The sequence below is a fragment of the Culex pipiens genome, chromosome 2 (assembly GCF_016801865.2).
Source record: "Culex pipiens pallens isolate TS chromosome 2, TS_CPP_V2, whole genome shotgun sequence".
NCBI lineage: Eukaryota > Metazoa > Arthropoda > Insecta > Diptera > Culicidae > Culex > Culex pipiens.
The window spans coordinates 92,609,172-92,636,273 of record NC_068938.1 but is presented as its reverse complement, the minus strand read 5'-3'; the positions used below and the strand labels follow the sequence as shown (position 1 = coordinate 92,636,273).

Below are 27,102 nucleotides of genomic sequence, written 5' to 3'. Positions count from 1 at the left end.
GAACGTCCTTCCATTCTCAGCCCTGTGCTCCGTCCACTCACTCTCCACCGTCGCGGCCGCCGCCATGGCCGTCGGCGAAAGTTAACAAAACACCGTCAAAAACGCGCTAAGCTAGCTCGAAAGACGACCAAACCCAACGAAAGTTGAACAGGGAGTAAATACAAGTTCGGTGACTTCCATCGCATAGGACCCTGTAGGACCATGCACCAAACTTTCTTTCCAAAAACAGTACACTCAAACCCCGATGGTTTGACACCAACTGTTGTCAAACGAACGGGGTCACTTTTTAGTTTGAGACCTCTTTTACACGGAGGTCACAATTAGGTTTTACGCCGACTCGGTTTTGAGGTTAGAAATTTGACAGCTTGGCTGCACTGTTTACATTTTTTGCACGTGTGTCTCTGTGAAAATGTGTGTGCGTGTGCGCTCGTGACGTCACGCTGTAAAACCTAATGCTTTTTGGGTGTTTTTCAATACCCCTGACTCAAGGCGGTTTCAAAAACACCCAAAAAGCAAAAACTGGAAATTTGGTTTATTGGTCCTTTTCAAAAAAACTCCAGACATACATGTTTTAATAGTGTCCGTGAGCGCCGTGTAAAAAGTGACAGTTCGTCACTTTTTCGTTTGACTTCGACCAACCAACGGGGTACAAACTAATTAAGTCTTAAACTTAGTGTCGAACGAAAAAGTGACCAACCACCGGGGGTTGAGTGTACCGATAAAATGTAAACAACTTGAAATGCAATCGTAAATCAGTTAAAAACGGACTAAATTTCAAACAAAATCTCAGTGCTCAGTGAGGAAGACCAAACCAGCCACACCAATGTCCACCGAGAAAAACATCTGGCAGGCGGCCTCCACCGGCGATCCGATCGCCCTGGACCGCTGCCTGCGACGAAAGCCCGCGAAAAACCGCCGCCGCGCCAAAGTGTCCAACCTGCGGGACAACCACAACTGGACCGTGCTCCACCACGCCGCGGCCAGCGGATCCGCCGAGTGCGTCGAACTGCTGCTGTCCGGATCCGATTCCGACCCGCAGGCCCGCTGCTACGAGGGACGAACGGCACTGCTGTTGGCCTGTTTGCAGGAGGAGCCGGCGATGGAGGTCGCTCGGTTGCTTGTTGAAGCGGGCGGCGGCGAGGTGGTTAATGTTCCGAACAATGAGTGCGTGACACCGCTGCATGTGGCGGCGGAGCGGGGGCATTTGGAGTTGGTTGAGTTGTTGGTTGGGAGTGGGGCGTTTGTGGACGCGCGGGATTACGGAGGGGAAACGCCGTTGCACTTGGCGCTGGTTGGGGGTCATTTGGAGATTGTGATTTGTTTGCTGTTTGTTGGGGGAGCTAAGGCGGACTTGCAGTCGGATAACCACTTGGATGCGCTGGAGATTTTGGCCGCGCGAGGGAACTGCGAGGAGCGACGGAAGGTTGCTTGTTTTAAGGTGGTTTTTAACTTCTTGCATGCGGGGCAGGAATATCGAGAGAAGTACAACGTCGAGGACATCTACACGGTCGCTACTGTGAGCTGTCCTTCGGTGTCGTTGATTCCCTATTTTGTGCGGAGTGCTTTGCTGTACGAGAGAGACGAGGATCGGCGAGAGATGATGGTTTATTTGCTGGAGCGATGTCCTCGAGTCCTCGAGGATCTGCGAACGAACCTGTATCATCACTTGCTGCTGTTGATCGTCGACTGCGAGGGAATTCAGCGGTTGGATAGAAAAATTGTGATCCTGGAATTCGACGAGCTTATCCCCAGCGAACTGCGGCTGCCGATAGAACTGGCATCATTTTGTTTGGCTGCGATCGACGGCGAAGAACATCTCCGAATGTTGGGCAAATTTCTCAAAAGTGTGCAACATCTGATGCACTTTTGCGCTACAAATCTGGTGGAAACGCTGTTCATTCTTCAGCGCAAGTTGACCAAACGCAATCCCCTGTCCAAAGAGGCCTTCAAGCGTTACGAGTCGATCGTTGAGACGATCGTGCAGATCTACCACAAACCGGCGGACGATCTGGTGCGAAACTTGTGGGTCAAGAGCGCGACCTCGTTCCCGCAGCTCCGGTTAATGCGACCCATCGTCGGCTTCTGCACCGAGCTGTTGATGTTCCCCCGGGGAGACTTCGAGAGGGTGGACCCGGCCTGTTTGCGTGAGTTTGGTTCTTTTGAAGCTATGCGCGAGGAGGTTGACTTTAGCTTGGAGAACTTTACTCTGCAACGGCTGGTGCGGGACGCGATTAGGAAGACTGTGCTTGAGGCGATCGAAGTGAGTTCGCCCAGGGTCGACCTCGAGTTTGTGCAGAGGTTGGGGAGACTGAGCTTGCCGCCGCATTTGGTAAAATATTTGCGATATTGTTGACCAATAAAGCTTGATTCAAACATAAAGGAATTTCACAATATTTAACACCGACAAAACGCGAGACCCTTGTTCCGTCTAGTGATTAAATACATTTTGAATAAATAGGCGTTCGCCACGCCACGCCAATGTCAAGTTAATACCTTTGCTGGAATCCTCCCTGCTGGGGATTGTTGAACATCATCTGTTGCTGCTGCTGTTGTTGTTGTTGCTGCTGCTGCTGCTGTTGGGCTTGCTGTTGCTGTTGTTGCTGCTGCTGTTGATAGTCGCCGGGTTGTCCACCCGGGCCGGCCATTCGTGCCCTTTTCGCGGCATTATGATCCATGCCACCCTGTTGGTTCTGCTGTTGTTGCTGCTGCTGGTGCTGTTGTTGTTGCTGATTTTGATGCTGGAAAGAGTGTTGTTTTTATTTTGTGATTGTTCACTCAAAAGTAAGACTTACATTTGCTTGCTGTTGCTGCTGGTTTTGTTGGGCTTGTTGCTGTTAATAAAAATGAGAGTAAAAGTTAATAAATTACATTACCAACATTTTATCACACATACATTAGCTTGCTGCTGCTGCTGCTGTTGTTGTTGTTGCTGTTGCTGCTGCTGCTGCTGGCGCTTGCTTTCACCCTTGTCCTGGTCCTGGTCCTCGTCGGTGAGGAACTCCCGCTTGGGGTAGGGAATTGGACAACCGGCAAACACGTCCCCGGTGGGCATCGGATCCTCGGAAAAGTACGGATCCTGCATGGCCTGTTCGGAGGTGATGCGCTTGTTCGGGTCCATCAGCAGCAACTTCTGCAGCAGGTGGAACGCCTTGCTGTCCGGTTTGATCTTGTGCCGCTCCATGTACTTGATCAGCGAGCAGTTGGCATAGCTGGAAGGAAGATTTGTGGGTTAATTCGCGTTGAAAAGCTAGCAAATTTGATGGTTCTTACTTGGACCGCTTAAAGTCCTTGGTGAGCGTGTGATGTTCGGGCATTTTGCGAATGTCCTCCCAGTCCTTGTCCTGCGGGAAGCCCATCACGTTGAAGATTCGATCGAGCTGGTCGTGGTGGTACGGGTTGCTGGTTTTGATGTCCTCCTGGCGGCAGTGGAAGATCGGCTCCGACGTGAGCAGCTCCGCAAAGATACAACCAATGGCCCAAATGTCTGCAAGGAAGATGATTAGTTCAAAGGTTCCCTCACGAAACTGTATTGAATCTCTCACCAATTGCCTTCGTGTAGTGTCGAGCTCCCAACAGCAGTTCCGGGGCGCGATACCAGAATGTGACGACGACCGGGTCCAGATCGGCCAGCGGCTTCAGCGGAGCATTGAACAGTCTGGCAAAGCCCATGTCGGCGATCTTGACGCGACCTCTCTCGTTGCCCTCGCCCATCACCAGAATGTTGGCCGGTTTCTGCAAATTAAAAAATCACTTCAAAAAACGATTCAAAGAAAAGCAACTAATCTCTCACCAAATCCCGGTGCAGCACCCAATTACTATGCAGATAGTGAATCCCGTCCAGAATCTGGTACAGCAGCGACTTGACCATCCCCTTCGGAACCATCACCGGCTTCTTGGTCGCCTTCGCCGCCCGGTGAAACTTGATAATGTGCCACAAATCATGCTCGGCATAATCAAACAACAACCACACCTTCCGGTCCGTGTGCGACAGAAACACCCGGATCAGGTTGATCACGTTCGTGTGCTTGAGCTCCCGCAGCAGCGCAATCTCCCGGCAGGCGGACATCGACAACCCGGTGCCCTCGATCTGCTTGAGCGCGTAATCCTTGGTGTCGTTGCTCTCCTTCCGGTGCGCCTTGTACACGTGGCCGTACGTACCCCGGCCAACCTTGCAACCCTCGTACTCGAACAGTTCCTCCACTTTTGCTCGCTCCTGCTGGGTTTTCATCTTGAATTCGTAATCCATCATGACAGCGAAGCTCATAGCAGCGGGGAGGAAAGTCCTTTAAAATTGTAGAAATTATCGTAAAATGGTGCACCGCAATTGGCTGCACCCGGAGATCGGTTGGGGAAGGTGGAAAACTAAAGAGTTAACTTAAAAAATGCGGAATTTGTGAAAAACTTTCGAGCGCTCGTTTTTCTCCGTAACTGTAAACAACTTGGGCGGTGTACACAAAAACAAACTAAATTTTCATCCCGCGCTGTTGACGTTTCAAGGGCTGCCAGCATGTTGCCATCGCCAAATCTGTATCTGTTTTGTTACAGCGGCAACTCGGCGAAAGTCTGTAGCGTGACTTTGCACGCTCTTCGAAAAAAGCTTATTTTAAAGCAAAATTCAAAATTGCTGCCGTCAGAGAACTAACCGACGTAAACGACAGAACGGTAATTTTATCATATTTTGTAAAGCGTCATTTTAACACTTGTAGCACCAACGGGGTCAAAACTTACGCGAAGCACCAAGGGGGTCAAAAAAGTTGGAAATGTAACTTCATCCGGCTGTATCTCGGCGAAAACTCAACCGATTTGGATTATTCTTATTGCATTCGATCCGGAAGAATGTCAAGAATCACCTCCAACAAGGTAGATCCAAAACAGATGCATCTAGTTATAATAAAAAAGGCATTTCCAACTGTTTTTCAGACGGTTGTTTGAGCCGGTGAAAATGCATTTCCAACTTTTTTGACCCCGTTGGGGCTACATGCAAAACGAAATTTGTTAAACAAAAATTGTTAGAATTAGGCCATTAACCTTAGCAAAAACCGCAAAAACGGATGGACCATACACCATGGCCGATCAGGAATGATTCCTTAATTATTAATTACGGTATGTGCGAAAAACGCTTCTACAAACAACAAGACATTTTTTTTTATCTTTGATCGCAATTTTTGACCGAGTGTGAAACCTTTCAGGGCTTCAAAACTCTTAAGTATACTTTTTTTGACAAAGAACTTTGTCCTAAGGGCTCTATTCTGGTGAGGTGTCAATCCAGAAAAACGAAAAATGTCGCGCGTTACGAAAATGTTGCATGCTTGGTACTGCGGAAGGGGTCTGCAACGAATGAAATGTGGCAACAATGGTGCAGCATTCTCGCGTGACAGTTCCAAGAAAGCAGGAGACGAGGCAAAATTTGCACCATGTTGCCACATTTCATGCTAACTATATAAGCTAACAGATAGCCTCTGAACAATTTTAGTTTTATTCGAAAATCCGTCAGAGACGGATCGACGGTGGTAATTTTATTGCTCACACACACATGCACACATTGAAAGACACAGGTTGTGCACCAACTTGGGAGGAATTCTGTTCTAACGAAGATTGTTAGATCGGTCACTCGAAAACCAGAATGATTTAAGGAAACGGGGTTGGGACCAAACTGGTAGGATATTGGCCACACCCGGAGTGGCCATGGCCCTGAGGGAAGGTTCTACCGGGGGGACATTTATCGAACCATTCGACTTGGGGCAATATGGGTATCAAAATTCATGGTTTTTGATACTGGTAGTGAAAATGGCCATTTTGACAGGATTGGCCACACCCGGAGTGGCCATGGCCCTGAGGGAAGGTTCTACCGGGGGGACATTTATCGAACCATTCGACTTGGGGCAATATGGGTATCAAAATTCATGGTTTTTGATACTGGTAGTGAAAATGGCCATTTTGACAGGATTGGCCACACCCGGAGTGGCCATGGCCCTGAGGGAAGGTTCTACCGGGGGGACATTTATCGAACCATTCGACTTGGGGCAATATGGGTATCAAAATTCATGTTTTTTGATACTGGTAGTGAAAATGGCTATTTTGACAGGATTGGCCACACCCGGAGTGGCCATGGCCCTGAGGGAAGGTTCTACCGGGGGGACATTTATCGAACCATTCGACTTGGGGCAATATGGGTATCAAAATTCATGGTTTTTGATACTGGTAGTGAAAATGGCCATTTTGACAGGATTGGCCACACCCGGAGTGGCCATGGCCCTGCGGGAAGGTTCTACCGGGGGGACATTTATCGAACCATTCGACTTGGGGCAATATGGGTATCAAAATTCATGGTTTTTGATACTGGTAGTGAAAATGGCCATTTTGACAGGATTGGCCACACCCGGAGTGGCCATGGCCCTGAGGGAAGGTTCTACCGGGGGGACATTTATCGAACCATTCGACTTGGGGCAATATGGGTATCAAAATTCATGGTTTTTGATACTGGTAGTGAAAATGGCCATTTTGACAGGATTGGCCACACCCGGAGTGGCCATGGCCCTGAGGGAAGGTTCTACCGGGGGGACATTTATCGAACCATTCGACTTGGGGCAATATGGGTATCAAAATTCATGGTTTTTGATACTGGTAGTGAAAATGGCCATTTTGACAGGATTGGCCACACCCGGAGTGGCCATGGCCCTGAGGGAAGGTTCTACCGGGGGGACATTTATCGAACCATTCGACTTGGGGCAATATGGGTATCAAAATTCATGGTTTTTGATACTGGTAGTGAAAATGGCCATTTTGACAGGATTGGCCACACCCGGAGTGGCCATGGCCCTGAGGGAAGGTTCTACCGGGGGGACATTTATCGAACCATTCGACTTGGGGCAATATGGGTATCAAAATTCATGGTTTTTGATACTGGTAGTGAAAATGGCCATTTTGACAGGATTGGCCACACCCGGAGTGGCCATGGCCCTGAGGGAAGGTTCTACCGGGGGGACATTTATCGAACCATTCGACTTGGGGCAATATGGGTATCAAAATTCATGGTTTTTGATACTGGTAGTGAAAATGGCCATTTTGACAGGATTGGCCACACCCGGAGTGGCCATGGCCCTGAGGGAAGGTTCTACCGGGGGGACATTTATCGAACCATTCGACTTGGGGCAATATGGGTATCAAAATTCATGGTTTTTGATACTGGTAGTGAAAATGGCCATTTTGACAGGATTGCCCACACCCGGAGTTGCCAGTGCCATGAAGAAGGTTCTACCGGGGGGACATTTATCGAACCATACGACTTGGGGCAATATGGGTATCAAAATTAATGGTTTTCGATACTGGTAATAAAAATTACGGGAAGGTTTTCCCGGGAGTGTTCTGTTGGATGACGTTGTAGGGCTTTGGTGTATTGGGAAAAGTTGGGGAGAAAATTTCATGAAAGTTTGTCAAAGGCGCCAAATTTGTAGCTCTTAATCTACTCGAGATATACGCCATTTTTGCAACAATGGTTAAAAAACACTTTTTTGGTGATAACTTAAAATGTTAGCATTTTAGCGGCCTACTATGTTCTGAAGAGTTGTTTATGACATAAAATTACACATCTTTGCCGAAGACAGCAAAATGTGTTGAGCCTTTATTGAGGAGTTATAACCATTTTTGAAACTGCCACAGAATCCGCTTTGTAATTGCTGGCCCCGATACTCTTCAAGGGTGTTCCCCTCAGGAACTGGGAAAGATTAACTTTTACTTTTACTTATAACCATTTTTAAGTGATTTTGAAACTATTTTCAAGTTGCAATGTTTTCAAAATGGCGCATTTTGGCGCAAAACCGAACAATGCACATGAAAGTACACACTTTCAACTAGATTTTCTGAATATATCTCCGTGTCTATCGGTGTCTATTTTTAGATATTTCAATTTGAATTTGACGGTTTTTAATCAATTTAATTATAATTTTTAAGCGGAATCTTATTGAAACGTGGTAATAATCGGTAAATTGATCGTTTTTTATGGAAAATACATTGTATATGCTTAAATTTATGATATATATTTTAAAATTATGAATAAAAACATGTTTTCTCAAAACTAATGTAAGTGAAAATTTTAAACGATTGTCCGTATTTAGAATTAAGTATTTCCTGTTATATTAGGTCACTCTGGAAAAGTTGTCGTAATTTTTCATAGACGATGTAATTTCCATAAAAATCGATCAATTTACCCTTCAATTTACCGATTTTCACCTTGTATTAATTATGATTTCGAATAACATTCATAAATAAAATTATTAAAAATCTGACGAATTCAAATTGAGCTATCTGAAAATAGACACAAATAAACACGAAAATATTTTCAGAAAATGTAGTTGAAAGTGTGTACTTTCAGGTGCATTGTTCGATTATGCGCCAAAATGCGCCATTTGAAAACATTGCAACTTGAAAATAGGCTCAAAATCACTTAAATTTTTTTTAAACTCCTCAATAAAGGCTCAAAACATTTTGCTGTCTTCGGCAAAGATGGGTAATTTTATGTCATAAACAACTCTTCAGAACATAGTAGGCCGCTAAAATGCTAACATTTAAGTTATCACCAAAAAAGTGCTTTTTTACCATTTTTGCAAAAATGGCGTATATTTCTAGTAGATTAAGAGCTAAAAATTTGGCACCTTTGACAAACTTTCATGAAATTTTCTCCTCTACAACTTTGCCCAATACTTCAAAGCCCTACAACGTCATCCAACAGAACCCTCCCGGGAAAACCTTCCCGTAATTTTTATTACCAGTATCGAAAACCATGAATTTTGGTACCCATATTGCCCCAAGTCGAATGGTTCGATAAATGTCCCCCCGGTAGAACCTTCCCTCAGGGCCATGGCCACTCCGGGTGTGGCCAATCCTGTCAAAATGGCCATTTTCACTACCAGTATAAAAAAACCATGAATTTTGATACCCATATTGCCCCAAGTCGAATGGTTCGATAAATGTCCCCCCGGTAGAACCTTCCCTCAGGGCCATGGCCACTCCGGGTGTGGCCAATCCTGTCAAAATTGCCTTTTTCACTACCAGTATAAAAAACCATGAATTTTGATACCCATATTGCCCCAAGTCGAATGGTTCGATAAATGTCCCCCCGGTAGAACCTTCCCTCAGGGCCATGGCCACTCCGGGTGTGGCCAATCCTGTCAAAATTGCCTTTTTCACTACCAGTATAAAAAACCATGAATTTTGATACCCATATTGCCCCAAGTCGAATGGTTCGATAAATGTCCCCCCGGTAGAACCTTCCCTCAGGGCCATGGCCACTCCGGGTGTGGCCAATCCTGTCAAAATGGCCATTTTCACTACCAGTATCAAAAACCATGAATTTTGATACCCATATTGCCCCAAGTCGAATGGTTCGATAAATGTCCCCCCGGTAGAACCTTCCCTCAGGGCCATGGCCACTCCGGGTGTGGCCAATATCCTACCAGTTTGGTCCCAACCCCGTTTCCTTAAATCATTCTGGTTTTCGAGTGACCGATCTAACAATCTTCGTTAGAACAGAATTCCTCCCAAGTTGGTGCACAACCTGTGTCTTTCAATGTGTGCATGTGTGTGTGAGCAATAAAATTACCACCGTCGATCCGTCTCTGACGGATTTTCGAATAAAACTAAAATTGTTCAGAGGCTATCTGTTAGCTTATATAGTTAGCATGAAATGTGGCAACATGGTGCAAATTTTGCCTCGTCTCCTGCTTTCTTGGAACTGTCACGCGAGAATGCTGCACCATTGTTGCCACATTTCATGCTAACTATATAAGCTAACAGATAGCCTCTGAACAATTTTAGTTTTATTCGAAAATCCGTCAGAGACGGATCGACGGTGGTAATTTTATTGGTCACACACACATGCACACATTGAAAGACACAGGTTGTGCACCAACTTGGGAGGAATTCTGTTTTAACGAAGATTGTTTGATCGGTCACTCGAAAACCAGAATGATTTAAGGCAATTGGGTTGGGACCAAACTGGTAGGATATTGGCCACACCCGGAGTGGCCATGGCCCTGAGGGAAGGTTCTACCGGGGGGACATTTATCGAACCATACGACTTGGGGCAATATGGATATCAAAATTCATGGTTTTTGATACTGCACCCAGAACTGGACATCGGCATTCGAGAGTATAAAGAGCACGATTCGGTAGTAAAATGTTACTGTGTGCGGACTGAGAGGATAAATCCCGAAATTACCGAGAGTACTTTACTCATGGGTTCATCTTCAAAAAAAGTTCATCCATAAAAAAACGAACCGGTACCGAGACTCGAACCCAAGACCTTCGGCATATTGATCCGTGCCTTTGCCGTATGGGCCACCATGGTTCGGTGACAGAATGTTGGTCATTTGTCCATATAAGCCATTCAGTAGGATGAACTATTCCAATGAGCGAATGAACACGCGAGAGGACTATACTCTCGCAAAATAGCACTTTCCTCACGCTTCTTTTCGTTAGGACTATCTCCTCGTTCTTTAACTTTGGGTGTGGTAGTGAAAATTGCCATTTTGACAGGATTGGCCACACCCGGAGTGGCCAGTGCCTTGGAGAAGGTTCTACCGGGGGGACATTTATCGAACCATTCGACTTGGGGCAATATGGGTATCAAAATTCATGGTTTTTGATACTGGTAGTGAAAATTGCCATTTTGACAGGATTGGCCACACCCGGAGTAGCCATGGCCCTGAGGGAAGGTTCTACCGGGGGACGTTTATCGAGCCATTCGACTTGGGGCAATATGGGCAATTTATATCCACAGGGGTGCCATTGAATGCAAATATTTAATTAGAATTAATTACTCAGGATTAAATAAATTGGCAAAGAATTAAAAAATATAAATAAAAATAGCATGATTTTATGAGTTTTGTACAAAGTTCTTTGTCATATTGGTCATGTAGAACATAACCACCTGCACTTTTTTATTATAGGTTTCGGATTTTTTTTTTTTTCATATTTCGACGGTAACATTTCAAAAGGCATCATGTACATTTTGACACTTTCTGGGTTATTGCATATTTTCAGTGATCAAGAATTAGCTGATTATTAAATGATTAATAATTTATTTTCCAATATGTATGATAGTAGAATGTAAACAGTTACTGTTAAAATTAAGTTATATTTGGAGAGATTTCGGACACGACCTTACTTACACGTCACAAACTTCTTAAAAGAGGCAAAATTGCCGCCCACCACCCGGAACGAAATCACGCTGGTCACCAGCATCACGATGTAGGACGCCGTCAACGAAACAGCAAACAGCTCCTGCCCATTGAGCAGCGTCATGCAGGACACAAACAGGTGGCTCGTTACGACGTACCCGATGTGGTAGTAATTCTTCACGTCACACGCGCTGAAGAAGATCACACTCCAAAAGGTGTGCAGCAGAATCATACACAGCGACTGGGCCGCACTGATCAAGATGAAGACGCTCGAGCCGGCCTTTAACCCAACGGTGGCCGGTCCCACCGAATCCGCCAAGATGTTCACCAGCGAGAACGCCCCGCTGATGATGCCGAAACCGAGGCCCGAAACGTACGACAGGATGTGCTTGTAGTCGGAGATTCGCGCAATTTCCGTGACCTCCTGCAGGCCCCGTTCCGTCTTCCGGAGCAGCTTGTACATCAGGTAGCGGAAGCCTTCCTAATGAGGGGCGGGAAAGAATTCTTGTAACCTTCGTTCACACGGAATGACTCACACCGCCCGAACCAACCTGAATGAAAACGGAGCAGATCAACCCAAAGACGAGCTTGTCCCGCAGCGGAAACACGGCGAACCAGACGGTCGAGGACAGCAGCAGCGACACGAGCCAGAAGAAGGACGCCGCAATCAGGATGATGATCCGGATGGGGTCGTGGGCGATGGTCAGCGCGAACATGGCCACGGGCGGGCCGAACGCCAGGAAGGAGCAGCCGAAGAATTCTACCACGGTCATGGTTACGGAGGGAGGGTTTGGGGAATGTTTGTGGGCACTCTGATTAGTATTATTTTACTAAACTTTGCTTAAAATAATGCACAAAAATCTTAGGATTTAGATTCTGACTTGTTAAAACTTTCTTTCTTTGAGGCTGTCAAAGTTTGTTGACGCGAATTTACACTCTTATCAGAGAACACCTAAAATGCTTAAAAGTATGGCGAACATGTTTACAGACTTTTGCTTGCACACTGAAAACCCAACCATGGTAGTTGCTACCATATTGTAGGGTTAAATTGAGAATACGCACCGACGTATTTTTGCTAAAAACATTCCGTGCTTGGATTGACTGATTAACGCAGTCAGTTTTACTAGAGAGCCTGAAGCTTATTAGAGAACGGACATCTCAAACCAAAAGTACCAATCGAAGCACGAGAACTGTCAAACGGAGGTACCAATCGAGCATAAGACAAAGGATTTTGCTCGATTGGTACCTCCGTTTGACAGTTCTCGTGCTTCGATTGGTACTTTTGGTTTGAGATGTCCGTTCTCTACTAAGCTCTAGGCTCTCTAAGTTTTACTATGTCGAGAGCGGTATGGTAATTTTAACCCTCGATTATGGAGAGAATGATAATGATTTCGTATTAGCTACCATGCAATTTTGTGGAAGCATTGTACATTTTACCATATTAGCGTTTACTTTCACCAAAAAGCCACAGTTAATTTAATAAGCAGCATTTTTAGCAAATTTTCTTAAAACTACCATGGTCGGGCTTTCAGTGCACACACGATTTAGTAAGCAAGATAGGGTATCATCACACTCATTTGAAATAAAAGTTACCCATTTCCTTTATTCTAAAACCCATGATATAAAGCTCTATTGAACGTAACAGAAGTTGGTTCTCCACTATTGAATTTGAGATGGGATTTAACCCGTAGAAAGATATTTTTTTCTAAATTTAAACAATGTTGGGGAAAAAATAAAAAGATAAAAACATTCAAAATTCGATGTTTCAAAAATTAAAAAAAAGAATCATTTTAGATTTTTATAGTATTTTTTTAATGATTTTTTTATTCAGGTTCCAAAATTTAAAAAAAACCTAAATTGCTAAGTTCAAAACAAAAAAGTCTGCAATTAAAAGTTTTAGAATTTAATTTTCAATTCAATTGGTGTTTATTAGAATTTAGCAGTTCTGCTCCAGGATGTTACATTTGCAATTCAGAGATTTGGAGAACCTTTCAACTGAGATCAATTCATAAGCCTTTGCAGGGAGAGTACATGTTTCTAAGTTTAGATTTTGCTAGCTGTGTGCTCTTTTAGGGAAAATAAATTTTGAGAAAAAAAACCCTAGATTAGATCTATGTTTGGCTTAAGACTAATATCACAGTTGTTGACGGAGGAGTGCTTCGATGAGCGGATTCGTTGACATCCCACAGGAAGTCCTGAAGGTTCTCGTTGCCTTTTCGATGCTTGCGTCGATGGTGTCGACGCCGGCCAGCTCGTGTAGATCGTCGGTCGGGTACCACGGGTCCAGGTTGTGCACCATCTTGAGCAGCTTGTTCTGCTTCACCTGGAGTCGCTTACGGTGCGATTTGGCGCAGTTGCCCCAGACCGCAGCAGCGTAGGTCAGCATTGGACGGATGATGCACTTGACCACGAGCGACTTGTTCTTGATGCTCAGCTTCGATCGCCGATTCAGCAGGGAGTAGAGCGCCTTGGTGGAAACGATCCACTTTCTCGATGATGTTGTTCACGTGCTTGTCGTACTTCAGCTTCTTGTCATGCACCACACCCAGGTAGAGAGCCTAGAGCTTAGTAGAGAACGGACATCTCAAACCAAAAGTACCAATCGAAGCACGAGAACTGTCAAACGGAGGTACCAATCGAGCAAAATCCTTTGTCTTATGCTCGATTGGTACCTCCGTTTGACAGTTCTCGTGCTTCGATTGGTACTTTTGGTTTGAGATGTCCGTTCTCTAATAAGCTTCAGGCTCTCTACACCCAGGTACCTGACCTCGTCGTCCCACGACGCAGGCTGGCCGTTGACGCTGATCGATCTGCGGGGAAGGTGCCGAGCAGCACGCCTCCTGGTGAAGAAGATGGACTGGGTTTTCCCAGCGTTCAGCTTGATGTGCCACTTCCGCTGAAACTCCTCGAGGTTGTTCTGTGCCGCTTGTAGGTGGGTGACGACGATCTTCGTTTTAGAATTTAAAAGTCTTAATTCTTGAATTCAAAAATTAAATGCCTTAATTCTTAAATTTTGGACTTTTTAAAAAAGAACTGCTGAATTGGGTACTAAAGCCCTATGTCAATATTTATGTACAACGGTAAAAAACACGATTAAAAACCATTTCTAATAACTTTTTTTCATTTTAATGCAAAAAAAAAGTTTGACAAGACAACATTTTTTCGATGGATCAACTATGGTCCCCTTGCAACGAGCTGTCAAGTAGGAGCTTTTCTGTCAAGAAGGACCGCGAGGTTAATTTTTCAAAATTGATTTAAAAATCCATTTTAAACTCTTTTTGGTCGTACAAAGGGTCATTGTACTCAGAAAAATAAGCTTTATCGCTGTAAACAATAATATCAGCAATCTAAGCTTCATTTTAGGACCCAAATTCATTTTAGGACCCAAAATTAATTTCTGTACCTTTTACGAAACAAAAAAACTGCAGAATTCTAAAATTATTAAATGCCACAATTATTTTCACCATCTTAAATTACAGAAATTAGAAAATCCGAATTTGGAGCATTTTAGGTTAGAGATATTTTGAGAAGAAAATAATAATTTTGTGCTTCGACTTTTCTGAGTAACACTTTGGCTAGGATCATCGAGTACGAATTGTATTTAAATTTTTTGATAGATGAATTTCAAAATTTTCAAACTGAATAATTTTTTTATTTGTTTTTAGTTTTTGAATTTAAATTTCATTTAGTTTTTATATCTTAATTTCCAAATTTTTAAATTTCTATTCTTGATTGCTTTTTTGCCAACATTATTTTTTCTCTTTTGTTTATTTCATCCTAGCAAAAATAAATTTGTCCATACGATCTTCGGCGTTTAAAGATTCTGCGTTCTAAAATTTGGCCTCATGAGGCTATTCTGGATTTAGGCGCAGATTTTTTTTCGGACTTCTCCGTTACAACCCCGCATGCATTAACGTTCAATTGGATCCTAAAATGAAGCTTAGATTGCTGATATTTTTGTTTACAGCGATAAAGCTTATTTTTCTGAGTACAATGACCCTTTGTACGACCACAAAGAGTTTAAAATGGATTTTTAAATCAATTTTGAAAAATTAACCTCGCGGTCCTTCTTGACAGAAAAGCTCCTACTTGACAGCTCGTTCCAAGGGGACCATAGTTGATCCATCGAAAAAATGTTGTCTTGTCAATTTTTTTTTTATTAAAATGAAAAAAAAAAAGCTCAGAAGTGGTTTTTAACCGTGTTTTTTTACCGTTGTACATAAAAATTGACACAGGGCTTTAGTACCCAATAACAGCTTTTTTTTAAATAACGTTTTCAATGAGGTCGAGTAACTAATAGCTTAGTTGAAAGTGAGCAAGCAAGTTTCTTTTAGAATTTGAGCTAAATTAATTGTTTAAATAGTTGTAACAGCCAAATCGTAAGGCTAGTATGCAGATCGGAAGGAAAGGGGTCAAGAAACAGCTTTACGAACAGCAGAATAAAGGAGAGGGAGCGATTTCTTGGGGCTTTTCTTCACCCTCTCTGACTTGGAGTTCTGCGAGGAAACGCGTCGCAACAAGTCCAGCTTCTTCGCTGGCTCTGCTGTGTTTTCGTTCTTGGCGCGAAGAAGAAGTGTGGGGAAGTGAAATAAAATAGAAATTTCAGCCAGTTCTGCGAGGAAACGCGTCGCAACAAGTCCAGCTTCGTCGCTGGCTCTGCTGTGTTTTCGTTCTTGAGTCGAGTCGCATGTGTTTTTCGCGTTTCGTTTTCGTCGTTCGTCGTCGGTGCGTTATTCGGATGAGTGCGTGTGCGTGTGTGTGAAGATGCTGGCTCTGGTTGTCACGATGACAGCTGAGCCAGTCCATTTTGCGGTGACCTGTATATTTGTAGATTCTATTTTCTTTTTTTTTCTATACAGTTAGAATGTAAAGTTCGAAAATCGCGATCGTCTTTCTCGTTAGTCATGTTTTTGATACACGTCATAGTCGGGTTTCATTGCTCTATGATATGCAATTGTTTCATGGTACGATTCGTTCTAATTTGCGTTAGCAAAATATAAATTATATTCGATCATTTGTTTCCCGCGAAATTATCTTTTACCATTTTAGCTCGTACAGCACGGTGACAAATCTTGTTTCAACGCGATTGTTCAAGCCCTTCAGATAACATCATAACTTATCAGTCATCAGTAATCAGTAATTGGTCGCTCATCTTATAAAAATTCAAAAGTATAAATAGTCTAAGGTCAACTCTACGTAAATATGTTACGCTGAGTATAATATTTCTCCTTTTAATTACACATAACTTTGATTCTATCTTTCCGCAGCCGGCTGTCTAAGATTGAATCTTTTATGCTAAACTCAACACCAAATAACCGGGAATAGTCTCATCCGCAAAGGGAACACCGCAAAAGTAGCGGTGTGAGAATACATAATACATCACCCTATTAAACGAAATTCATTGACTATTGGGCCACATCATCATCCTCTATGATGAATCCCAGTGTTCCCACGAGCCTAAGCCATCGGCTAGGCTAGGTTCATTTTTTTGGTTCAGGTTCACACCACACGTCGGCAAGCACCGTCGGCTCAGGCTCACTGAGTGCCGTGAGCCATGGTTCATTTGGTTCAAACCAGGCTAGCCTAGCCAAAATGAACCATTGGCTTGAACCTGGCTTGAACCTGATCAAATAATGTTAGGCTAAACGGCAAGCTTTGTTACACCGTAGTATGCTCAAACCGTAACATTCGCTACACCGTAGTATGATTACACCGTAACATTGTTACACCACAACATTCGTTACACCGTAACATTGTTACACCGCAACATTCATTACACCGCAACATTCATTACACCGTAACATTGTTACACCGTAACATTGTTACACCGTAACATTGTTACACCGTAACATTGTTACACCGTAACATTGTTACACCGTAACATTGTTACACCGTTAAATTGTTACACCGTAACATTGTTACACCGTAACATTATTACACCGTAACATTGTTATACCGTAACTACGATGCAACGAATGTTGCGGTGTAACCATGTTGCGGTGTAACCAAACTACGGTGTAACGGTGTAACGAATGGTGCGGTGTAACAATGTTACGTAGTAACACTGCTACGGTATAACAATGATACGGTGTAACCAAACTACGGTGTAACGAATGTTACGGTGTAACAACGTTACGGTGTAACAATGTTACGGTGTAACAATGTTACGGTGTAACAATGTTACGGTGTAGCAATGTTACGGTGTAACAATGTTACGGTGTAACAATGTTACAGTGTTACAGTGTAACAATGTTATGGTGTAACAATGTTACGGTGTAATAATGTTACTGTGTAAAAATGTTGCGGTGTAACAATGTTACGGTGTAACGAATGTTGTGGTGTAACAATGTTACGGTGTAATCATATTACGGTGTAACGGATGTTACGTATAATGAATGTTACATTGTAACATTGCTACACTCTAATATAAATTTGTTACACAGTGCATTATTCCTATGGTTCTCATTAGCCTGGTTAGCCTGGCTTAAGCCATGGTTCATGGTTCACTGAACCAGGATTGAACCACAAATTGAGGCTTAAGCCGAACCAAGTTTATAGGTGAACCTAGCCTAACCGGTTCATTTGGGAACTCTGATGAATCCTGGCCATTACCCTTTCCCACTAACAAAATCCCAAGTAGAAGTAGTTTTCCGGCACACGCGGGGGTGTGGATATCGTATAGAACCCACCCTTGGTAGCAGCCTGTGCTAACTAACATTCCCGTCCCCTCCCCTCGAGATCTACAAACTGACATGGCGGGCGCCGTTGGTGGCCAACGACTGTTTCCTATTGGCGCCGGATCTAGTTTTGATGATCGTGATGTTTTATCTTTTCAGCGCATTCATGCATGCTGTTGATAAGGGAAATATAATCATCGTTGAAGCGTATGACCGGTTGTGTTGATAGAATATTATGGTCCTGTTTAGCAACGGAGAAGGACAACCATGGGTGGTCTCTCATGCTCATGCTCATGCTTTTCTTCACCCTCTCTGACTTGCTTGCGCTGCCGCTGCTGCCCATTTGATTTTTTTCTTGACCGGTTCCTTCCGAAGTGCGTATACCGCTTTATGGTGAGTACAATATCCTTTATTTTGGATCAAATGTAAATTTCCGGTTAGTTCCTTCCTTGACTTGATACATAGTTTAACTAACAAGTTATCGTACCCAATAAAACGACAAATTACAAATTAAATTAAATCGGAAATTATACATTTTCCGATTAGTAAGTAGTTGTCAATGTTTTTAACTAGATGTTGGCGTCTTGATAAAGGGATAGTTTCGGACTTAGACAAAGATAAAATTAGCTGTTTTAGATTGAAACGATTGTTATTATTGCCATAACAATTTGCAAAATTTCACTTGCAGCTGCGCCCAAGGATCAGCTCGCTCCATCCTCCTGAAAATGATAAGAACAAAGAAACATTTGTTAGCATTGAGCTCAGTTTTCTCGTTCAAATAGTAACTTTGTATGAACAAACGTTGTCAGATAGGGGTGAAAGACCAATTTCAATGCATACGAGATGCTAGTTTGAGTTGTCATTCTTCTTGAGTCAAATGAACTATGCGTCATCATAGAAAATCTATCGAGCAACATAAAGTTTAGTTAAGGTGGAAAGGAAACTGACCTGAGCGTCTCCGAGGGAGCAAGTCCGTGCTCGAGGTTGAACCGCATCCGCATCCGTTCAGCGTGAATCTGTAGAAGGAAAGAACAATTGTTTTAGAATCAAATTGGTTGACGAGACTACGATTTGATTGGGAAATCGGGTCAGGTAGGGGTGAAAGACCAATTTCAAAAAATAGTAAGATTAGTTATCATTCCGCGTGAGTCAACTGAACTATGCATCATCATCGTGAAAGATTCTACCGCGGTCCCGCCTCGAAGAAGGAGAAACGTAAACTTACCAGCAGCTTGGTTCGTTCCGACAGGGCAGGTGAGGTCGAGGCTGTTGCGACGATCTGTAATGGAGGAGAGATACACTTGGTTAGTGAGTTTCGTTTAAATTTAAACAGTTGGAAGTAATAAACTGAGCTTGCTTTCGTCAGAATCCTTTTGGTTTAATGTTTGAAATGGGTGTAATCGATCAGCGACTATCAGAAACATTTTATCATCATAAAAGCGACACTTTTGAGGAATTCTTTTTGATTGGATAGTGAAATTACCTTCGCATTGATAAAGTCCAATGTTGGCGTCCAAGACGTTGTGGCATCATCTGTAACAATAAAAGAGAAAAATGTTAATCAAGAGTTTTAACCCAATCGAAGTTGATATCATTTCGATACGATTCAGCTGGCCGTTCTTATAGATTAATCAGAAAATTTGTCTCATGTTTAAAGTAAAGAACAATCATCAGTTAAAAATCTTAATTCTCTATTCAACTAGAAGCGAAATCTTACCCGCTTGGCTTCCGGAACTTGCTCTGCACGAAAATCCGCGGTACGTCGATCTTTTCCTTCGGATTGATGGTCCTCCGGTGGATGTAGCTGTTGACGACCACCTCGAATCCAGCGCCCCGGAACAAATCGCCGATTTCGTCCTCGGCAAAGTAGTAACTTCGCGTTCCGTCCTGCCGCATGTAGAAGTTCTCCCCAATCTTGTGCCCCGGCTTAAACCGCAACTGGGCCATGTCGTACAAGCCATAGTCCCGGAACAGCACCATCCCGCCCGGCTTCATCAACCGGAAGATGTTCCCCACGACGGCACCAAACTTCTCCGGATGAATCGCCGACAGCACAAAGATCAACGTGGCAATGTCCAGCGAACCCTCGCCCAGCGTCCCAAACACCTCTTCGGTGGTGATGTCGCACGGAAAGGCCCGCATGTACCGCTCGTCGTAGAGGTTATGTTGCCTGACCAAATCGACGGCACGTGGCGACAGGTCGCACGCGTAGATAAAGTAATCCCGGTGGCCATCCTCGATCAACGGAAACACCAAGTTCCCCACGCCACACCCCACCTCCAGCATCGTCTTGACCACATCCGACCCCTCCCCGCCATCCACCGCCAGCAGCTCTTCAAACTCCCTCGTGGTCCAGTGACGATCCTTGAAGAACCGCGTTTCGTTCCGCTTGTAAAACAGATCCCAGTGCTTCCGAGCGTCCGCCTCCAGCTTCCGGGCCTGGAACTCGCTCACCATGCGCTTGTTTTGCTCCTCCAGCCGCGTCCGCTCCTCGTCCGAGAGCACTTTGACGCCGGAAGTGACCACGTCGCCGAGGTTGAACGAACCGTGCCGTTGTCCTTCGGCGGCGGCAGGTTTTTCCTCCGCAGACATTATGTTCCAAATTGCGGTTCAAATGACCGATCACAGAAAGGGACTATCAGCTTAACATTTTTGATATCCGAACGAGAACCGGCGTGGTTTTTAAATAAAGAGAAGTTCAGCGGAAAATTTGAACTGATCGCGATGAAATCCGAAAACGAAATGAACGAGTTGGGGGGAAATTTTCAAGAGCACGCTGCCAGGCAAGCGGTGTTTTTACAGCGGTACGAATGAGCTGTCAACACGCGCAGCTGTCAAATTACCGGACGTGAGTGGAACGGGGGGTTTCAGAATTGAATTTAGCACCAGGGGTGCCAGGTTGTCAGATAAATCTGGCATTGCCAGATTTTTTGAGTGCCAATTTGAAAAAAATAATTTTCTATTTCTTCCACACATTATTTTGTTGATGTATTTTGTTTAGTTTGTGAATCTATAATGTATAAAGAGTGAAAATACACTGTTTTTGAATACGAAATTGCTTTTTCTTTGAGAAAAGTGGCTTGCCAGATTTTTTCCAGATTTTTTTGCCAGATTTTTTCTGTTCAGACCTGTAACCCTGTTTAGCACACTGAGTTCGTTTTCGCACTTTTTCATACGATTTTTTCAGTTCGACTGCGATAACACAAAAAAGTGTAATCGTAGTTGAACTGAAAAAATCGTATGAAAAAGTGCGAAAACGAACTCAGCAAAGTGCGATTTTCAGTTACAGTCATCCCACATATTCGGAACACCCACAAATTCGGAACACTTTTATGATAATTTGTCAATAGCATGCCAAAAGTAGCTTTTCTGTCGACCTTACTATTTTTAGAACCTTCATTTGGACATTATCTTGCTATTTAACTAGTAAAAGTAGAACTTTTTGAACAAAAAACTTCATTCCAAGACTATTTTGTCCAGAGCAGCAAAACACTGCCACCAAATGGCCTGTTTCATAATTGTGGGATGTTATTGTCCGTTTCTCTCGAAGGTATACGCCGCGCGGCATTTCAGAATGTGCCGCAGACACTGTTGCCAGCGATTTTCTGCACTTTTGGTGCAATAAAAAACATTCCCGGCAACAATGCCATGCAATTCGAAGAAGAAGATCAACAAAAACAAAACGCACATTATGGGATTTGACAGCGCGCATTTGCTGAAAGTGCGGCGCGTCGTTTCGAGGCTGGTATGCCGCGTGTCTTTTTCGGGAATACGCGCAATATTGTACCTCCCACAATTGTGGAACACCTGAATTCAACTGATATTTTCACAAAAAAGTTATCAAACCATGTATAAAACATCACTAAGCATGACCCAAGTAACCATCCAGCACTTAAACCTAGCCACACTTCGGCATTTAATGCGCTTTTACAGCTGCGAGTAAAAGCTGAACAGTTTTTACGTCAGCACTAACAGCTACTATAGTGCTGAATAATGACCACATTTGGACTTTACTCGGCTGGTTTAGTGCTGGCCTCGACTGTTTCCGTCCACCCCTGCGGAAAATGTCAAAACAAAAAAAAAAACAGAGAGCAAAACAAAAGTTGCTCCCTCTCTTTCCCTTGCCTTCCCCGATTTCTATTCTATTTTTGGATTGTTTTTAACTGCATTACCGACCTGTTTTGTGATATTGCTTTGATGGATGCTCTTGCAGAGGAGTATGGAAGTTGACATCGCTGTTGTGGTGGTGGTCCTGAGCCCGTATCCTCACGGCTAAGTGAGAATCAATGTTCAAATGCGATTTTAAAGCATCTTGTGTTTACTGTTTCAGACTAGGTCTTTTTGGTGTATTTTGTTTTTGATCACAATTAAAACGTTTTTTAGTTTTCTTCGACGCAATAGACTTCCTTTATTAATTATACACATTTAAATTTATTTATTTCATATTACATAAATGACTTAATGTAAACATTAACTACAAATATTACCTACTGCCTCGCGGCAAATTAATTAAGATCAACCGCTTTGTCGATCATGTCGTATTTGCCGCGCTGCGAAGCTCAGCTTTCGATGGTGAATCCGACGTTGTGGGCAGCTTCGAGCTTCCCTTGACTCCTTTGCAGGTCCCGGACATCCCACGGGCCATCGTACGTACGCTGAAGATCTTCCGGAGGGTGCTTGCCACAATCAGTAGCTGGTTGCTACAGTTCCATGGAACGGCTGCTTTAGATTCTCCCTCATGATGACGGGCAGAGTTTAAAAGAAGCTGAAAATGAATAATGCAATTCTGTAAAAATCTTAATCCACCCAATTATTTCAAATACTTACATGAAAAACTTTGTGAAAAAACGAGTAAAAACTTATCCAAAAAGAAAAACTCGATGCTAATTTCTGCAAATTTCGTAGAAGACGACGAGTGAGCGAGAAGTTTGTTTTTCTTTGTTCTCTCTCTCTTTCACTCTTCACTCAACATTAGAATCGTGTTGCCAGTTTGATGAATAATCTTGACAGTGTTGCTAGGCGTAGCTCTAAATCAGCATTATAACAGCTATTGACTGTGCTGTTGAATCAGTGCTGATTTGCATTAACAAATGCGGTTGGATGACTCATTAGCAATAGCGGTGCCAATATCATGCTGATTAATGACTTGACTTAGTGCTGGATGGTTACTTGGGGAGTTTCATTGGTTTCAGTGTTTGAATTCATTATTTGGTAATAAATATTTACTCCTGGAGAGATCCAAAGTTTGTTTACAGTCGTAAGAAAAAAGTGTTCCAAATTTGTGGATTTCAAGGGTTAAAGTAATTCTTCAAAAACTTCATATAAATGTTAAAATTTGCAGTTGTTTGATACAACATTCGAAAGATCGCAAGAAAAGCTTTCAAATGAAGGTAAAAACAAATCATTAAGTTCAATAATCGATTTCCTATGATTTTTTGAACATTGGCCAATCTGGAAACCGTTCCGAATTTGTGGGATGACTGTACAGTGCATGCAGGAAGGTTTGCCAAGGGCGCCACGCTTACCAGGCGATCGCAATTTTTGAGATGAACGTCGCAAAAAGGAGTTCGCTTCAGTCCTCTCAATTTTTGAGATCAGTTTGTTTTGTTTACATTCGCAATTTTGAGTTGAAGAATGTAAACTCAATTTTGCGATGACACTTAGCAGTTTTTTGACATTCTGGACGACGCAGAACGCTGTTGAAAAAACATTGGAGGGACCAACCGCCGGACAGATAGCTCGCTTCGACATAACAACTTGCTGACGACGCCGATACTGGACGCAGTCGTTTCTAACACGCTCGCTCCGGAGCGCATGATTCTGGAGCACGTACTGCTCGCTACGATCCTGCACGCTAACGTCGATTCCGAAGTGGGATCTCACTTCCTGGAGATGGTCGTCGAGCGGTTCCACTTGTTGATCGGTCAAATCCCAGCGTTTAAAGTGAACGCTGGACAATTGCGTGCTGATCCTGTGCCAACTACTCGTTCAAGATCTTCAAGAACAAGCTAATCTACGACGTGATCGACCAACTGTAGACCAAGTTCTGTTAGAAAGGAGTGGAATGTATCCTGTTGGTATCGGGCTGGACGATCTGCTGAACGTGGAGGAGCGCGGCAACTGGTGGCTCGTGTCCACTTGAATGGGCGATGCTGGAGCAGGAAAGCGAGGAGGAGCGAACGGAAAGGAAGGTATCAGCAAGGGTCGTCTCCCTGCAGTGGTTTGTGTTAGAGAGCCTAGAGCTTAGTAGAGAACGGACATCTCAAACCAAAAGTACCAATCGAAGCACGAGAACTGTCAAACGGAGGTACCAATCGAGCAAAATCCTTTGTCTTATGCTCGATTGGTACCTCCGTTTGACAGTTCTCGTGCTTCGATTGGTACTTTTGGTTTGAGATGTCCGTTCTCTAATAAGCTTCAGGCTCTCTAGTTTGTGTGCGTCCCAGCAGCGGCTCGCGTTTCCGCAACTCGATCATGTTCCGGAGGGTCGTCCTCTCGGAAGTAGACTTGTCAGTAACCCAATAATTTGTTTATGTAAAATGGTAAAAAAAAAACGCTTCAAATAAAGGGAAAACTTTCTAATCTAATCAATTTTCATTTATTTCACTTAATTTGATCAGAAATAATCTAATCCTAATCCTCCCGGAACCGATTTCCGCATTCCCGGCGATTTATCTACAGATTGTCAAGGCAAACAGATTGGCCAATGTTTCTGGACACCAAACGTGCTGGTGCCGATTTATTTTGCCAGTGCCAGTGCCGATTTATTTTGCATCAGCCAATCTGTCTCCCTCGACAATCTGTAGATTTATCCCCTACCCAACCCATCTCAATTTTGAGATCGCCTTCTGCACGCTAACCAGGCGATCTCAATTTTGAGATGGATGTCGCAAACCGGGTAAAAGTGAAACCACTCAACGTTGAGATGAGCAACTCGATCTCAATTTTGAGATCCAGAAGGCGATTAAATTCTTGTTCAAACTTATTACTTATTATTCTTATTAAAACAAAATACTGCATTTCACGGCATTTCATGACTATTTTACCAAGTGCAGCAAAACACTACTTCAAATATGCCTATTTAATCTAATTATTTGAAAAAAAAAAATAACGAGAAGATAATAACCAAAACCTGAATTATCATTCAGCTTACTTTTCATTACTTTTTACGATTGAAACCAATAGATTGGTTGGAAATATGCTCTTCTGAAGAAAACAAAAAAAAAAAAACAATGTTTACATCTTTATGAAAAAAAGTGTTCCATTTTTGTGGATTTCAGAGATCAATATTTTTTTTCAAGTAAAACGTTTAAATTTGAAATGTTTCCAAATAAAGGATAAAGCAAATCGATGATTTTTTATGTTTTATGGATGATCTCCAATCTTTACAGAATATGAAAAATGACTGGATACATATGTTTTTTTTTTTAAATTACCAGTCAACAAAAATCATACTAAGTTTATTTCCCCCGAGCAAAAATTTACAACCAAAAAAATCATTAAAAGAAAAAGTGTCTATTTAATGTGTTAAACTGCCTTACCCAAAGCGTTCTCAGTCTCAGATGGTAGTCCCAGATGTCCCCTACAAGCTGCAAGTCAAATCGAGTTGATATCTGGATGGAACACAGCATTTTTTTGCATTTATTAAGCCCTTTCAGATTCAAAGTTACAGCCTTTTAATAGTAGTTTATGCAACAAGTTGCAAAAAGAGGATTTTTTCAGCACGAGTCGTATATTTATCCAACGAGGTTCACCGAGTTGGATAAATACGAAGAGTGCTGAAAAAATCAAGTTTTGCAACGAGTTCCATACAACATTTTTTGCAATTCCAAAAAACACACACTGAGTGAAATTTTATGTCAAATTTTCATGTATTTTGTCAATGAATCGTTTAAATCAAAAAATGTTGAAAAGTGTTACTTTTCAAAACAAGTGCTGAAAAGTTCAACTTTTCAGCACCCATTTGAGTGCTGAAAAGTAGAACTTTTCAGCATTTATTTTGAAAAGTGTTGCTATTCGATTCTGTTATTTTTGGTACAGAAAAGTAGGCTATTTCGTCGTTCAAGAATGTCAGGAAAAGTAAGTACACAGAAAAAAATATTTCTGTAAATTTACATTATTTATCATGTACCAAAAGGTATCATGATAAATGATGTATATTTACATTAGGTTCATTGGAAGTTTACATTAGATTCATTGGAAATTTACATTGGTTTTGAAAATTTACATTAGTTTTGGAATTTACATTAGTTTTGAAATTTACATTAGTTCAAATCAACTAATTCTGATTGGCCAATGGGAATGAGAAGCTCGACTTGGATTGCAGTAGGAAAAGGGTGTGGCCTATGTTCTATTTTAAAATGAGTGAAGCGGGCAGCAAAAGGAAATTATGATTTTAAAAAGTTGTTTCACAGGTAGGGGACGCTTTCTCGTCGACGGCCAAGTGGAATAACGCTGGACTGGAATCGAACAGACTACGGGTAGGATGTTCGGTATTACTGCTGCTACCCGCTGCCGACTGAGCCATCTTCGCATTTTATAAACGAGCGGCTAAATCATCAACTTGTTCAGGGCGAGGCTCAGGCAGTGGGCCAGCGAAGTATGAGAGCGATAGAAAGAGAACCAAATATTACTATTTTTAGTTCGGGTAGTTTTGAAGTCAACGTTTGGCAGAAATACATTGAATATATGATTTACATTAAATAGGAATTTACAGGAAGCCGAACACGGGTAGAAATTCATCAGATTTGAGTTTCCATGCTCAACGTTTCCATTAGATTCATGATTTACATTAGATTTAGATTTACATTGGAGTAATTTCCATGACTTTTTACTCTTTACATCATATTTCAACATTACATTGAGTGAGTTTACATAAGAAACAGTAATTACGTGCTGTGTAAATTTACATATTTTTTTCTGTGTAGTTTCACGACGGAATTGCAAAAAGTTTTTTTACGTTTTTGTACCTTTAAACCTTGTGTCCCGATTTGCCCCTTTTCCCGGTGACCTAGAGTGCTCAAGCTGGACAATGGACTCAGAATCTAGAGGTCGCTGGTTCGAATCCCGAGATAGACGCAAAAATTCTAAGTGTTAATATAGGTTATGGTGCCCTCTCCCCGTGTCATACCTTCACACTTAGGAGACCCGGGAGGCGGAGTCTTGTCGCAAAAAGAACGATACACGCCTGTGGATCCGTTGACGAAACCGCAAGGTTTAAGAGGGCCACATTATAAGGTGTTACGTCG

At 42.8% G+C, this 27,102-nt stretch overlaps 4 protein-coding genes and 1 non-coding gene across 5 annotated transcripts; 1 reads left to right on the top strand and 4 right to left on the bottom strand.

Moving 5' to 3' along the window:
• The first annotated feature begins 627 nt into the window (after window positions 1-627).
• On the top strand, window positions 628-2,470 carry LOC120418957 (protein phosphatase 1 regulatory inhibitor subunit 16B-like). Its single transcript, XM_039581500.2, has one exon. The coding sequence runs from the start codon at window positions 824-826 to the stop codon at window positions 2,351-2,353; it is 1,530 nt and encodes a 509-aa protein (XP_039437434.1). The 5' UTR covers window positions 628-823; the 3' UTR covers window positions 2,354-2,470.
• LOC120418958 (cyclin-dependent kinase 8) lies at window positions 2,420-4,491 on the bottom strand. The gene is made up of 6 exons (XM_039581501.2): window positions 3,791-4,491; window positions 3,543-3,732; window positions 3,271-3,484; window positions 2,894-3,209; window positions 2,793-2,831; window positions 2,420-2,738 (listed from the first exon to the last, which is right to left on the bottom strand). The coding sequence occupies exons 1-6, from the start codon at window positions 4,262-4,264 to the stop codon at window positions 2,487-2,489; spliced, it is 1,485 nt and encodes a 494-aa protein (XP_039437435.1). The 5' UTR covers window positions 4,265-4,491; the 3' UTR covers window positions 2,420-2,486.
• A 6,559-nt stretch (window positions 4,492-11,050) lies between these two features.
• LOC120418951 (gamma-secretase subunit Aph-1) lies at window positions 11,051-12,087 on the bottom strand. The gene is made up of 2 exons (XM_039581489.2): window positions 11,729-12,087; window positions 11,051-11,658 (listed from the first exon to the last, which is right to left on the bottom strand). Exons 1-2 carry the CDS (start codon window positions 11,948-11,950, stop codon window positions 11,161-11,163), a joined length of 720 nt encoding a protein of 239 aa, XP_039437423.1. The 5' UTR covers window positions 11,951-12,087; the 3' UTR covers window positions 11,051-11,160.
• Window positions 12,088-18,852: 6,765 nt separating this feature from the next.
• LOC120418977 (tRNA N(3)-methylcytidine methyltransferase METTL6) lies at window positions 18,853-20,587 on the bottom strand. Its single transcript, XM_039581524.2, has 4 exons — window positions 19,572-20,587; window positions 19,338-19,387; window positions 19,080-19,133; window positions 18,853-18,870 (listed from the first exon to the last, which is right to left on the bottom strand). The coding sequence occupies exons 1-2, from the start codon at window positions 20,444-20,446 to the stop codon at window positions 19,384-19,386; spliced, it is 879 nt and encodes a 292-aa protein (XP_039437458.1). The 5' UTR covers window positions 20,447-20,587; the 3' UTR covers window positions 18,853-18,870; window positions 19,080-19,133; window positions 19,338-19,383.
• Window positions 18,932-19,041, bottom strand: LOC120418984 (small nucleolar RNA snR60/Z15/Z230/Z193/J17). Its single transcript, XR_005605644.1, has one exon. It is a non-coding gene; the product is annotated as a small nucleolar RNA snR60/Z15/Z230/Z193/J17 (small nucleolar RNA).
• Window positions 20,588-27,102: the final 6,515 nt, after the last annotated feature.

What these genes read in the sequence shown, in the direction of transcription:
- LOC120418958 (XM_039581501.2), bottom strand. Translation starts at nt 4,264, where the DNA reads ATGAGCTTCGCTGTCATGATGGATTACGAATTCAAGATGAAAACCCAG. An exon ending in GGGTGCTGCACCGGGATTTG is followed by an intron (nt 3,733 to 3,790) that starts GTGAGAGATTAG and finishes TTTAATTTGCAG; the next exon opens with AAACCGGCCAACATTCTGGT. An exon ending in ACACTACACGAAGGCAATTG is followed by an intron (nt 3,485 to 3,542) that starts GTGAGAGATTCA and finishes TCTTCCTTGCAG; the next exon opens with ACATTTGGGCCATTGGTTGT.
- LOC120418977 (XM_039581524.2), bottom strand. Translation starts at nt 20,446, where the DNA reads ATGTCTGCGGAGGAAAAACCTGCCGCCGCCGAAGGACAACGGCACGGT.
- LOC120418957 (XM_039581500.2), top strand. Translation starts at nt 824, where the DNA reads ATGTCCACCGAGAAAAACATCTGGCAGGCGGCCTCCACCGGCGATCCG.
- LOC120418951 (XM_039581489.2), bottom strand. Translation starts at nt 11,950, where the DNA reads ATGACCGTGGTAGAATTCTTCGGCTGCTCCTTCCTGGCGTTCGGCCCG. An exon ending in TCTGCTCCGTTTTCATTCAG is followed by an intron (nt 11,659 to 11,728) that starts GTTGGTTCGGGC and finishes GCCCCTCATTAG; the next exon opens with GAAGGCTTCCGCTACCTGAT.